The 14804-nt window shown below is 44.5% G+C and overlaps 1 protein-coding gene across 1 annotated transcript in view; it reads right to left on the minus strand.

The window, feature by feature from the left end:
• The window catches only part of Cul4 (cullin 4), a 32443-nt gene extending 17704 nt beyond the window's left edge, over positions 1-14739 (minus strand). Inside the window, exons 1-6 of the mRNA XM_084593037.1 lie at positions 14360-14739; positions 11439-11659; positions 7792-7860; positions 7624-7697; positions 4280-4442; positions 2753-2925 (exon numbers count right to left, since the gene is read on the minus strand). Of these exons, the coding sequence (XP_084449163.1) occupies positions 2753-2925; positions 4280-4442; positions 7624-7697; positions 7792-7860; positions 11439-11659; positions 14360-14612 (953 nt within the window). The 5' untranslated portion in view covers positions 14613-14739. The remainder of the gene's footprint in view (positions 1-2752; positions 2926-4279; positions 4443-7623; positions 7698-7791; positions 7861-11438; positions 11660-14359) is intronic.
• Between the last annotated feature and the right edge of the window lie 65 nt (positions 14740-14804).

Below are 14804 nucleotides of genomic sequence, written 5' to 3' on the forward strand. Positions count from 1 at the left end.
CCATATGTGAAGCCACCTGTCATAATGAGAGGGCCGACATGCACGTAGGAACACAATTATGTAGTGTGCGCCATCCGGATTGGCCGAAGTCACCCTCAGCTTCCACCGTGCTGCAAACAGCTTGAGAGACGGAGTACCGTGAGCATGCAGATTGCTGCCTCCTCTCCAGTCATGCCTTGAAAAAGCGCCAAGAGCTCCCCAGCTACATCACAGTAAGCATTAAAGCATGTCTTCTCCTCTGCTAGCAAACACTTTGACAGTCCGCAATTTGTACAGAGGGAGGCTTTCTGTGCTGGCACTGGAGTATTCACACTGCTTTGCAGTGCTGCCCAAAGACTCCCAATGGGTCACTGCTTCATTGGTTTGCAGCGAAATTGGGTGCAGGCATTCCCACATACCACCCCACATCTTCCAATTAACCAGGCTGGTGCAGGTCCCGATTCAAAATTATCCCGTGAAATTTATATTACAAATTAAGGGGCGACAGAAACCATTCAAATTACTAATTGACCAAGTCTGAATTATCGAGGTTTTACTCTATTTTGACATATGCCAAGTTACTCCCATTTTTCATTGTGGTAGAGCCTCTGGGGCAGAATCATTTGCATAGTTTATGGTGTTAAATGTAGGCAAGCCCAGATGTGGCTGTGAACAATGTGAATCAAAATCTTAAACGCACCACCTTGCACCTTCCAATTTTCACTGGTTTCAAAACAATATCCCGGAATGATTTCAAGCATCCTCCATGCTCGAAAGACAACCTACACATTCCTAACCGATATGAAATCTCTACTGTCTTCACAACTCAAGCAATCTCTAAGTAGAAACCCTCCAGATCCTTGTGTATGTCCACAATTACCTTTTTAACAAGTACAGTCTAGCCTAATTATAACGAAGTCGGCGGGGAATAGGAAATTGCTTCGCTATATCGTTGTATCTGGAGATACCAAAGGTGGGAAGCGAAACAAGACAGGAAGGCGTAATGGTGTCAGCAAGAGAAGCGCAAACAATGATCCACTAAAGCGGAGGAAACGCTCTCGCTTCACTCTCCCTCTCTCACTCCCGCAACGCTTCCTCCCTGACTCTTCCTCTTCCGGGCCCAGAATCGAGAGGAGAGAAGCCCTAGAGTAGAGCACTGCATGGGCCGTAATTATCGGCCCGGGCCCGGCTGTCTTTTGCGTTAACCGCCAGAGCCCGGCCCAGCCCTCTCCGATACAAACCCAGGCCCGGCCCGAGCCCGTGGAAACTATGCCCTACCCGGACCGGACCGGCCCACCCAGTGGGCAGGCCCAGTCGAGGCCCAAAAAACAAATTTACGAGCTAAACGCTGTTCAAATGCAGATTTTCTTGTTATTTCCTATGTCTATGAAAAGATGCCCTCGTTTATAACGTTTCTGTATCTGAAGAAAGCACAGGGGCTTGCAGTTCATGTGAGATTTGTGTCTGTCACGGTGTCGTCTTCGTAGGTGCTATTTGTTGCGCTCAGGAAATTTGATAGCCTATCAGGTGTTCAATGGTCGATTAATGCAGATAATTCTTCAAATCGTTTGCGGATGAACTAAAACGCTCAATGTCGTACCGTCTCCTGCAGAGCTATATTCAACTGGCATTGCCTTCAGCTGTTAACCATGTAAAAGAAAAGAAAAATGAAAAATGGAATGGAATGGAAATAAAAATGGTAGGGATAACATTAAAGAGATAGGAAACATGCAGAGTGGGTCAGAGAAATAAGTCACTGACATGGGCGTGGGCAGGACATGTAGCGCGAATAAAGGATAACCGATGATTGCTTAGGGCAACAAACTAGATTCCAAGGTAAGGAAAGTGCAGCAGGGGGCTGCAGGGAGTTAAATGGGCGGATGAGGTTAAGAAGTTCGTAGAAGTCAAATTGATACAGCTAGCACAGGACCGGGTTAATTGGAAGAATGTGGAAGAGGCCTTCGCCCTGCAGTGTGCAGTGGGCATAGTCAGGCTGAGGATGATGATGATGAGCCGGTCATTCGCAGGCCCGAGCCCGGCCCATCCTTTCACAGGCCCGCATCCGGCCCTGGCCGCGGCTGTAAAGCCCGTGCCCAGCCCAGGCCCTCCAATAAAGTGCTCTACCCGGCCCTGCCCGGGCTTTCGGGTAAGCCCCAGCCCATGCAGTGCTCTACCTCAAAAAGAGAAGTTCAAGAACCGCGATTGGCTAAGTCGACCGCTACTCCGTGACGTCACCATGAATTCCCTTTTATTTCTTATTTTTTTTACCTCCCGTGCAACTGGCTCAACGGCACGACGGGACGCTGCATCATGAAGACGCCAAGTCAAGCGATGCAGTGAAGCAACCTTTCGCTTCGCGGGAGAGCAGACGATGCTGTGAATGCGGACGTCAGCCAAATTTTGTCCTTATTTTCGCACAAAAATTTGCCTTTGCCTAAGGCGTAATCTCCCGACTGATACATTTACTTCGTTAAAACTGAACCCAAATTGTATTGAAAATGCAAAAATGGGAATGGGAAATTGAACTTCCTTCGTTATAACCACTATTTAAGTGGTTTCGCTATAACCGGGCTGACTGTAAATACTTTTATCAGGATCCTTAAAAACAAGTAAATGCTCTTATAAGAATCTAATGTGCAGTGCCTGATGCAAGCTATCACTGGCTATAGCCCAGCAGTTAGGATCCTTTCAGATCATGCCTGGCACTGACAGGAAGAGGCACTCCTCCTTCCTGCTGCTGGCCAAACATGCAGCAAAAGGTAAGAGCACACACTTGGTGGAGTGGTCCAGGTAGTACAGCAGACGCTCCTGCTCCTCGTTCAGACGGCGCTCAACATGCTGCAGGTAGGCGGGCACCTCGGCTTCCTGCAGAAGGCGCTGGCCCTCTTCACCATACAGCCGCTCCGTAGCCTCCAGGAAGCGCCCTTCAAACACCTCCCCATACATCTGCACACGGTGCCATCCATTAGGGAGAGGCTCATGCCAAGGGCAAGCCTATGAGCAGCGGAAGCCAGAGGCATGGGACACAGGCACACGCAAACGCTTTGAAGAAAGAGGCAGGATAGGAAACTGAAGTTGGCCTGCATTGTTGCAATGCCCCGCTCTCATGAAAAGGAGGCTAGCTTAACTGAAGACAAGAGCTTTTAACTACAATGCCACAGACTACAACCACCTGTGCCCTTTTCGTTATTGGTGTGACAAGCTTGAATTGAGTGAAAGAGAAAAAAAAGCAAACAAAAAAAGGGAATACAGTCCATTCCTATATCTAATTTTCTCAGCAATAAAAGCATTTCTAGCTGCTTATCAAACACCAAGGTAGCCATAAATATAGCCATAAAGAGTCAAATAATCCACTGTTATTAAAGAGACCAGAAAATTTGTTCAAGGTTGGTGGTAACTGTGTTCAGTGTGAACAGTAAATGCTTTCGAGCAATTTCCTAAAGCAGTGTTTCTCAAATGGGCGTTGCAGACCCCCTGCAGTCTGCTAAGCTATTTCCAGAGGTCCATGAAACACATGCCCACATAAACAAAGGTTTCACAACAGCTCTGGCCTGGCTAGGCGCAGTTTTGTGAGCTTTTTTAAAAGCACAGGGGTTCAAAGCTGAATTCAGTTTCTCAAAGCTAAAGAAATGCAAAAGAAGTGCGAAAACAGTGCGATGAGGTAGAGGGAGACTATCTGCAGCATTTATTGGTGCGGGTAACAGTGAAACCCGAACTCTGGATGCACTGCTGGAGGAGGCTGCAATGCAAAGTGTCTCGGGTGTCTGAAGAGCGGGGGGTGCAGTGTTTGGAAAATATGAGCCTATTCTACCAGTCTATACACCACTTAACTACCGGGGCTGATGTGTCACCTCCTCCCCACATCCTCGGCAGGAATTTGAGTGCTGAAATTCCAGCCCTAGGGCACCTGGTTGTGACGTCACGACCTCGTCAACCGATTAAGATTTCTCTTACGTCCTACACCGCTGACGCCCACAATGACGGCAGATTTTCTGCGATACATGGAACCCTTAACATAAGTGTTAATAAAGTAAATAATTTGCTCAATAGCTAACCTGATATTACTACAGTTTAAAGCAGCTACTATAGACATGACTGTAAGTTTAACTTTTCTGAAAACCTTACAAAAATATGCGACAAAGTGAATAAAAAGCTAGGAAGAGAGGCCTGAATGCGTCATTCCCCAGCCTACACAACAGCCTCTCTTGGCACAGAGAGGGAATGTGGTAGGCAGATCACACAGAAAACACTGCCAGCTGATACCAACCTCGTCACAGCAGAGTTATTGCGTGAGGCTCACCTGAAGGTCTGAAAGCATCCGAATAAGAGATTTCAAAAGGGAACGGTCAACTGCATCACCGCCCCTTTCCCGTTCAATCAATTCAAGTAGGCCATCCACAGTTCGGCTTTGCACACTGGGATTGCTGGCTATGTGAGTGCGGAACAGCTCAAGACCCGCATCCCTGCAGGTGGGAATGGGAAGGAAGGGATGGAAACAAAAATTCCCAAACTGACACAGGTTCTTCAAGGCAGCAGATGGGAAGGGGGGAGGGGGGGGGGTGTAAGTGGCAATGACAGTGCAGCACTGCCAACGATTTTTAATGATTCTTCGAGATCATGAAAAACATATTATTATGGAGCATTTCTTCAAACAACGCCCGACAGACAGTGCCTATTCCAAGGCCAGCTCTGAGCCACACCTGCGCAACCAACCAGCAGCAAAAATTACCCGTCCATGTAATTTTAAAGCATGATGAAACAAGCAGTACACTGTACAGCCTTTAGAATTTTAATAATATTATGTGAGAGCCAACTGCCTGGCAGAGTGGCAGTGACACAAAGCAGTTTGAAAATTATGTGAGGGAACGAGCTTGCACACCAGATGTGCTGGTGAAGTAACTACCATCTGCCCGGCTGTTCAGGCTTGTGCAAAGTAGCCCCCACAAAGCAAATTTTACGGCGAAGTTCTTAGAGCATTTGTTTCCTGTTCTACCTGTAGCGTGTTTACAGCTCTGACTCAATAAAATGTGGAACGTTACCAAGCATGACTCTAAGCCTCGGTTGCACTAGCGGGCAACACCCCAAAAGTTTGTTTTTTTATGCGCCAATAATACCAAGACACTTCTACACTTCACTCTTCTTAAGTCATGACTGCAAATTGCAGTTGTTATCCTAGTGACTGCAGTTCTGCAAGTGTAAATCACTGCACACAACCTTTCGCTGTCTGTCAGGTGCAGAGTCCTCAGTGCAAAATAAACTAACTGATTGAATAGCTATCTGATTTAAAAAAAAAAAATGGCTTCCCTGGCATGCTAGGCTGTTTATTGCATGCAGCCGATAAAAACAACTGGTCGCAGCTCCTTCGGATGCTGACACAGAACAGACAAGACCGACAGGCGTTGCTTCGTACCAATCAGAACAGCCTAGCAGCCAACGCTTACTTCAGCGGCAGCAATTGCGGATGCGCTCTGGCCCTTGCTTCTGCACTTTTCTAAACTTTCAGCACACCAGCACTGGGAAGTCAACATCTGTGCGCTATTATTAAAAATCCTGAGAGCTACACATTCAATACCGCTATATGCTATATACACCTGTCGTTTTGCACATAAAGAACAGCCTATTTCAGACATTCATATAAAAAGATTCATTCACTGCTTACTACACAAAGAATATCACCATTATAAAGATATTTTTGAGCATGTAAAAAAAAAAGCACCTGAACAACTCTTTTCCATCGCTTCAAAGAAGAAAATACTGCAAATACTGCCTGCCACTTCATGGAAGTGGCAGGCAGTATTTGCATTATATGCGAAACCACCCTCTTAATGAAGTAGCATGAACAGCATAGCAGCTTTTATAAATACAATTTCTGAAAAAGTAAAGGGAACCTAATATAAGCACAGTAATGCGATTAATCCATTTAACGAATCATCCAAACTAAACAGAAAAAATGTTGCAGCAGAAGGAGGTTCATTTGTAGCAACACGAGGGACTGCTAAAGCAAGCAGTCCCTCGTGTTGCTACAAAGCAACAACACTGCTCACAGCATCTAACCACAATTTATAACCAATGGCAGAAGTGACCTCTACACTTCCTAGCACTTCTCACAATCGTGTGGAGAGTGATATAAGTATCTGCACCCACCCTGACCATCACATACTTTCTTTTTCCAGTTCTAGCTAACCTTCACCATGACTACCAAGTGGAAGAAAAGTGCACTGCAGGACAAAGGTGCCCTTCACAAGCTCTCCAAATATATCCACCCATTCATGGGTGAAGATACCATCTTCCAGAATATTTATTTCCAATCTCAACTCTGCAACTGGCTTCCGGCCTCCCCCAGCTATGTTTACTTTCCCTTAGAGTAAACTCTGCTGCACCAACAGGGCATCCTGCATGAGCTGCCCACCCATGGGGCAAGATCACATAACCAACCTATGCATACAGCTCATGCCTCATACTAACTAATCTTCCTAAAAATGATAAGCCATCATCACATACTCGTGCATGGCAAATGAAACAGTTTAAAATCAATAAAATGAACACCTAGAGCTGATTGACTGCCTTAAAGTTCCTGAAATAAGACACAGACTACTAGTGTGAGTTGATTCATTAATTTCATTTAATGAATGTCTGCCCAGATCACAAAGATCTTCATGAGAGAAGATAACTGAAAAAATTAAAAAAAAAAATAAAGAATTTTTGATAAGATGGGCATATTATACTGACGAAATGGTCCATTTCAATGGATGTGTATCCCCCCTTTTCTCTTTATTTTTAACTACTACAACTCCAATTACTCTCAACTAGGTTTTTCGGTTTGGCCCTGCTAACCCTAACTTAACTTACAGGACATATATACAAGGTGGTAAATGTTCAGAAATTTGAATGAATACTTCTCAATAAAAAGCGAGTTCTCAAATGTGCACTGCAATGTACTTAGTGATAAAATATTGCCACATGCGGCTTGTGTTCGCACTTATAGAGTTTCTCCCATCAATAATCTACTGAAAAATGGCTCAAACTGATCAGCAAGTTGGCACTATGAAGCTAATTAATACAGGGCACGACTACAGTCTTAAGCACAAGCAGCAAATGTACAGAGGTGGTCTCAAACTGATCAGCAAGTTGGCACTATGAAGCTAATTAATACAGGGCACGACTACAGTCTTAAGCACAAGCAGCAAATGTACAGAGGTGGTCTCAAACTGATCAGCAAGTTGGCACTATGAAGCTAATTAATACAGGGCACGACTACAGTCTTAAGCACAAGCAGCAAATGTACAGAGGTGGTCAAAAGCTGCCAAAGGCCCCAGGGTTGGCTTTTGAGCAGTATGCTGAGGGGGGGGAAGCTGCCATACCCCAAGCTTAAAATCTCTGTAGAGGGTAAGAAAGCATCATTCTCACCCCTCATAGCTCCATTAGCTTTACCGGCATATGAAGCGCCAGGATATACAACAGAAAAGCTGACCCCCCCTTATGTAGATATTTTAAATGGTGACTCCCTTCGAGGGCAAACAGTTTTTTGCTTAAACACTAGCCATACACACACAGCAATCACATCAAAAATTCCACAAGCATGTGACAAAATTTTAAACACATGCTACTCCTTTTCACTCACACACTAGGCGTTGTGTTACTCACCAAATAGAAGCTACTGAAGCATTTTGAAGCACATAAGTTCGATCCAAAAAAAGAAATATGCTTCGAATCATAATCTGGAAATGTAATAATGAGAAAAGTAAGCATAATACGATGGCCCATGAGTGCAAATGGTGAGAACCGTAAGACACGTGCAAAATCGTAACTTACCATTTGCTGACAATGTGATTGCCAGCATGCATTCATGAGCTTCAGAAACAAACTGCTGTCGAGCGAGTCTGTGCTAAGGAGTCAAGGAAAGCACATACAAGTATTGAAAATGCCAATAATGACATATATTCCATTAATGAAACCTATTGAGACTCTGCAGCAAAAAACTATGTTGTAACATCTATTGTTCACAAATTCAAGTATTTGCTTCGTAAAGAACAAAACGGAACTGCTTTGCCTGCCCCTTCTTGCCCATTAGGCATGCAAGCGTACAACTGCATCCACTGGGGGCAACACACACTTTAACGGGCACCAAGACCCCATAGTACATGGGCGCCTTGCGCTCTGCCTCTGTTAAGGTGTGGCCACTATGTCTGGGATCCAACCGGGGCCGCCAGCTTAATATAAGTGACAAGAATCCTGTCAAATACATACTTAATGCATCAAAAGTTCATGTCACAGAAACAAAAACTATGGCCTTCCTTAGCTTGTGTGAAAGGAGAAATGCTGCTGTAATGTCAGCATAGCAACCAGGATACACAAGAATCTAGTAGGTGCAATCCACCCTATGTGAAACTGAAAAAAAAATTAATAAATAAAGGCTGTAAGTGCATCAGCTGGATGCTTTGTAATGGGTACACAGGCTGGCACCTCACCTAATATCCTCATGCTAATGTTACATACAGTGCAGCATAATTAAAAAGGATTACTGCATACAACTTACGTAAAGAAATAGCAAGTTTCCTTGAAAGGCTTCACATGGCCTTGAATATCTGAAATATTTGGACATCACAAAATGTCTTCTTGCCTCATAGAAGAATTATGTAACATTAACCTAAGAATAGTTTTCCTATGCAAGAGACCAAGAAACCAAATAGTGTGATAACAATAATGCATTACTCTGCACCATTGCCATACACGCATGACCAAATAGCGACAAGCGGGAGAACTGTGATGGCCACAAGAAAAATTGGCACATGATTACAACAGTCGGCAATGCGAAACTTGGGTGCAGCTCTCCAGATATTTTGGTTTTGTAATATGCTGAGGTAAACAATTTGAGAAAGACATGCATGCAGCCAGAGACCAATGATCCTTCAACTGACTCTCTTTTCCCAGTTCCTGATTGTAACAAAGGAGGCCTTGTGACCTGAGAAGCGGCAGGAGGTGTTTTCCAGGTGCTGGACTACCGCCTGGTTCTAAAAGATGAAATCCATGCATGAGCCAAGCGAGTTTGACATAGCAGCGGGAGAAATCACTGCACTTGTCCACCTTGTCTCAGGCGGCACAGGAACATTTATCTTCTGCGCTCTAATATCTCACCAATGACACATTACACATACGCTGGTACAAACTGACTGACCCCTCTTGCTTGCTTGTCACCGCTGCACACTCCCCCTCCCCTTTCCACTTTACTCCCTTTTCCATCACTGCTCTTCTCACATCGCATCCTCGTGCCCTTAATTTTCACCCTCCCATTTCACCATTACCATGCTCTCACCATAAACTGCTGCTTTTTCGGTAGCTGCACTTTACTTCTCGTAGCACCACCCTGTTGTTGAGCACTATTTGGTCCTCGCCATACAGTGGTGAATGCTCCTCAAAACAGGCCCTCCAACCAATGCTTGATCACCCTGTTGTCATGACAGCGCAGTTGGCCACCTGACCATTACACCATGTTATCAGGCAGAAGACCACGCTGGCAAGCGTAAAGCCGGTGGCACATCATGACAGAAGGTCGATGGCATTAGCTGAAAGGCCTACTTAGTGGGTTATCTGCAGCTACATTTTTTAGTTACATCAGCCTAGAGCTTGTCCTCTTCTCACTAACTTGATATGTGACCCATAATAACTTGTGGTTTCTATAGCTTGCTTAATGGTGGCAATTACATGTCTTAGAGGTACCTTTTACAAAATTTTTCTAAAGAAAAAACAAAGCCAAAATGATATCCCTGGCTACATACACGGCGACATGAAAAACATTGAGATTGCTTTACTGAGCCTAACATTAATGTCGTATTAAAAAAAATAAAGTATCTAAAAGCCAATCACTGATGCAGGTTTCACCAATCCCTTAGCTCCATCCATTAAAAGCATGCAGAGCTGCAGTATACATATTGTGAGCAATGAAACTATAGAGATGCTTCACAATCTAAGTATGAAGGCTTCCCTTAAGTAAAACTTGAAATTTCTCCAACCAACACTTTTTTTATTTTACAAAACCCAACATTATCGCACTGTGTGGGTGGGTTTTCGGCAGACGGAGAATCGCAAACAACCATCTGCAATTCTCCATCTAACGAAAACCCACCCACACAGGGCGATATCTGCACTTCACTTCGGACCACCCAACAAGTCATAAAACATCAGTTGTGAGGACCTTATTACAAAGAGTGGTAACACATTGCACCACAGAACATGACAAAGCAAATGAAAAACACTTGATATTCAAGGAACTAACCATGAACGGCCACCCCAAAAATTTTATCCGAAAAATCATTCGTCTTCAAAAACACAACGACAGGCCCCGGGAAGAAAATAACCAGCAGCAAGCAACTGCATCTCAGAAATACGTCACTATCCACTATGTCCGAGGTGCCAGCGAAACTATTGCCCGTATACTAAGAAAAGAAGGAATTCGAGTGGCGCACAAGCTTTCAAACACTTTGGGGAGCGTGCTACCCTTCCCCAAAGACAGACCGCCAAGAGAAAGAGCCCAAGGCATTGTCTACAAAATTCCCTGCGCCAACTGCGATGCTAGCTACATTGGTGAAACAAAAAACCCAAAAGAAAAAATTCGGCAACACAGGAATGATGTACGAAATTTTTCAAGAGAACGCAACCCCATAGCTGAACATTCAGAAGATTCTGACCACAGAATAAATTTCGAAGAAACATTCATCCTGGAGACCGAGACCAATTACCGGAAAAGACGCCTCCTCGAGTCATGGCACATACAGTCGACCGCAAATAACATCAACCAGACAATAGGCAACCTTCCTGCTGTACATTTGCAAGGTCTTCCCTCCCTCCTGGTCACTTCACAGAAGAATAGAAAAAGTCACCAGCGAGCACCCCTGCGGCCCCGTGACTCGTCTTAACCCCCCCCCCTCCTTCCTTCTCATTTCTTTCACACTCATCTCTTCCTTCCCCTCTTCGTCTATTCCTTTACTTATAGCTGCACGCAGCCCCGCGTCATGCACCCGCGTCATGCATGCGAAACGTCAGGTTTTGTAAAATAAAAAAGTGTTGGTTGGAGAAATTTCAAGTTTTACTTAGTTATCAACCCAACCAGACAGGTAAATCTGTCGAAATGTTTAGCTTTCTAGGCTTCCCTTGCAAGTCTCCCAAAGACGGCAAACTTTTTTTAGATTCTTAGTAAACAGGATAGTGGGCAATCAAAATAAACAAGGTGGTGAACAAAATATTCTGTCCTCAATAGCCAAGACTAACTGTATCTAAAATACTTGTTACAAAGACTGAGCCAAGCATTTGTCTTTATTCTGCTGCATACTACTTAGCTACACTTGTCAGCACAACTACTACACCAAAGTGCCATCACACTTTCAGAACACAGCTTCTGTTCGGGCTCCCTTTTTGTACCAGAATGAAGAAGCTAGTTTGGAACAGTTTAGGGGCAAAGGATATTTTGAGAAAGTTCCAAGGGCTGAGCGGACATGCTGCTCGCACAGGGAGCGGAGGTTGTCATAGAGCTGCGGAGCCATCTTGTGTGAGCAGAGATTCTCCACGGCCTGGTACAATTCCTCCTGTGACGTTGATATGGGCTGCGACTGCTGGATGGCCACCACTGCCCCACGTAGCTGCGCCCATGCCTCCTCGGCATATCTCTCAGGAAGCTGGGGCCGCTCTGTGGCAGTCGGCAAGCATAAACATGGTTGCACAGTTCACCATCAGGGAATTAAAACTACTTTAACCACAGGAAGAGCAGGACACTTGTTCTAAAATCACTTGGACTGGGTTCAAGAAGACCTCGAGTGAATGACAACTTCGGTGGTTGCAGGGCAGATAGGATTTTACCCCAAACTCTGAAGTAAAACTGACACATAATGCAGCATGCCGGAGGGTCAGCACATTCAAGCAAGGAAACAAGAGTATCATTATGTTCATCTCTTGATACAACCACATATAACCCCATGTGGTCTTCAGGTCTTCAGGGATAAATGAGAATGATCATGTGTTCACACACTCTTAAAAAAACAAATAAATAGCAAATGAAGAAAAAGAATAACAGTAGCACACAACTTGACTCTTTCTTATTATTTTTTTAAAGTTAAGCAGAAAACAAAAAAGGAATGAAAAGGACAGCAAAAAAAAAAAAAAAAAAAAACGATGCCCAAAAATCAGCAGCATTTTTCTCTTTCAATAATGAGTGGACCTGCACTTGTACCGCCTCAATATTCAGCTTCTATAAAAATAGCAACAAGAATGAAAAAAAATCTTCCACATTAGGCCATGCACAATTAAGGCTTATTTGGTGTTCCTTGAAAATGCAAATGATATCAAATGAAGCCTAAGGCATGTTTTTGCTGTGCAATTTAAGAGTAGCATTTTTACAGCTAGACCAGGAAATGAATGTGTAAACATTGAATATAGCGAAGGTGTGCATTTGAGCTTTTGCAGTCCTTTTAGAAAGTCAGTTTTCTACACAAGCTCAGCTTTCGAGGTGCACTGAGCACTACAAGCAGAACAAGCACTACAAACAGAACATGCGGTTTACCCCGCCGGGGTGGCGCAGTGGTTATGGCGCTCGACTACTGTTCCCAAGGACGCGGGATCGAACCCCGGCCTCGGCGGCAGCGTTTGGGTGGAGGTGAAAAGCAAGGCACCCGTGTGCTGTGCGATGTCAGCGCATGTTAAAGAACCCCAGGTGGTCGAAATTTCTGGAGTCCTCCACTACAGCGTCTCTCATAGCCTGAGTCGCTTTGGGACGTTAAACACCACAAACAACAAGAACATGCGGTTTAATGCATTAAACCTTTCATGATGCACAACTTGGCATAATGACAATATATTTTTTCATTTGTTATCGTTATCCACTGAATGAGGAAGGTAAAATGCAAAAGCTTTTGTAGGGGCAAGGTTTCTTCTTCAGCACTTTTACTAACCAGAGAGTACTACTTCTATTGACACCATCAACGTTTACTGGCTCATAAACAACTCTTCTTTAAATTTTCGTCACACACAATGCGGCAATGATGAGCCCAAAATTTAAACTTAATGCCTGAATGACTAGCACAAATAAACCATGGCATTTTCATTACTCCACATTCACACACTAACAGCGGTTCCATATCAATGAGAACATGTAGGTGGCGACAAAACCCCCCGAACTCCTGTTCAAGTAGCCCCACCTTTCCCACATGCTGAACAAATGACATTTTGCGAAGGCAGAAAATAAATTGCTGCCAGCAGTCTGTCAGCAAAGCTTTAATCATTCATTCAGCACCTGAGTTTTGTTAATACAATATACCAGGTAGAAACCTCGCCTTAATTTTATCAAATGTATATATCTGTCAAAAATTCAGTCCAGAAGGAAGTTCTTCGCAACACCTGGAAGCTTTGACAAGGTCTTGACAGATGGTGTAGTATAACGTATGCAGGTGTGCACATGAAGTGAAAGCATGTAACTCAATATTTATGTTTGCGAAATTAAGGAAATCACCTACATCTGCAGTGTCAGGTACAGACTTCTTGATTAATCATGGTCAATGTGCAAAATGTGTAGTACAGGCGCTGATGCAATGCACACGACTCTAGTATGCAAAATTAGCTATTTTGATAATGCAAGCAAGAAAAGATACAAGCTGTTCATGCACCCAATTCATGTTACATGGTTTAGGTTGGAGCCACAGCGATATTCTTTTAAAAAGTAGTGTTGATTTCGAAAAAAGGTTAACAATAATCAACGCTACGAAGCAAGAAAAATACCAGGATGCCATCCGCACAAAACCAGCTCAGGCTTACTTGCGACACATTTCAGAAACAAACCGCAAACGTAGCTTTTCGACAGACTTCATACAACATTGGCAATATGAACTTCACTTCCTTGGAGCATATTTTAGCTCAAAAAAAGTTAAAAAAGTAGACCTGCCTGAACACGTTAAGAGTATCTTCTGCAAACTCACGGCTAACCAACAACACCGTCCTTGTCAGAGCCTGTTTTACCTAAGTCTTCGTGGTGGCACTGAAAGGATAAAAGGCTGTAAACAAGTAGCCTTTTCACCACAACTCGACAACCGGAGTACTAGCGCACTTTGTTACACAAAACAGTAAAAGCAGACGGGTGGGCTCCAGCGGTAGGCTCGCCTACGTTTGTGGAAGGTGCGCATTGGTGATAGTGCCCGCTGTGCCTGTAACCGTCCTGACGGATGGCGACAGTGTTTATCACCTACAACAGTGACAGTGTCAGGCGAACGATGATGTTCGTCGAAAGTGCTGCCCTTGTCCGCTTACGGACGCTTACAAGAAGTGCGAGTCACCTATGCGGGATCAAGCGCGCAGAAACCGAAAGGCGTCAGTCGGCCGGACGACGTTGTTGTGGTCTTACCGAAGTTTTTGATGATCAGCTTCTTGGCCGAGTTGGGCTTGTTGTTGGACATGGGCGAAGCGGTTTTCTTGACGCCATTGGAGCCCGCTAAAGCAGAGTACATGACTCTTTTGGTCGTGTCCGTCATCGAAGATGCCCTTTTGCACGGACGCTCCGAGACGGACTGGTTCCCCGACAATTTTCTTCGCCTGAAAACCGACTGTTCGCCTGTGCTCGGCTCGTCACTGCTGAGAAAGGTGCTTGTGGCTGACATATGCGCACATAGCTCCGCGTTTTCAGCGCTGCATTTATTTATTGCAGGCAACCGGGCACACGCGAAATTCCACTGCACAAATCAAAATAGAAAATTGGAAGATGGCCGACCAACATCGGAGCACATGGTTAATCTGCGCAACGCTTTCTGTGCCAAGGGTTGAGCCATTTGTTTTGTTGCAAAAGGCACTGA

Source organism: Amblyomma maculatum, chromosome 2, assembly GCF_055883805.1.
Source record: "Amblyomma maculatum isolate TAMU_Amacu chromosome 2, ASM5588380v1, whole genome shotgun sequence".
Lineage (NCBI taxonomy): Eukaryota > Metazoa > Arthropoda > Arachnida > Ixodida > Ixodidae > Amblyomma > Amblyomma maculatum.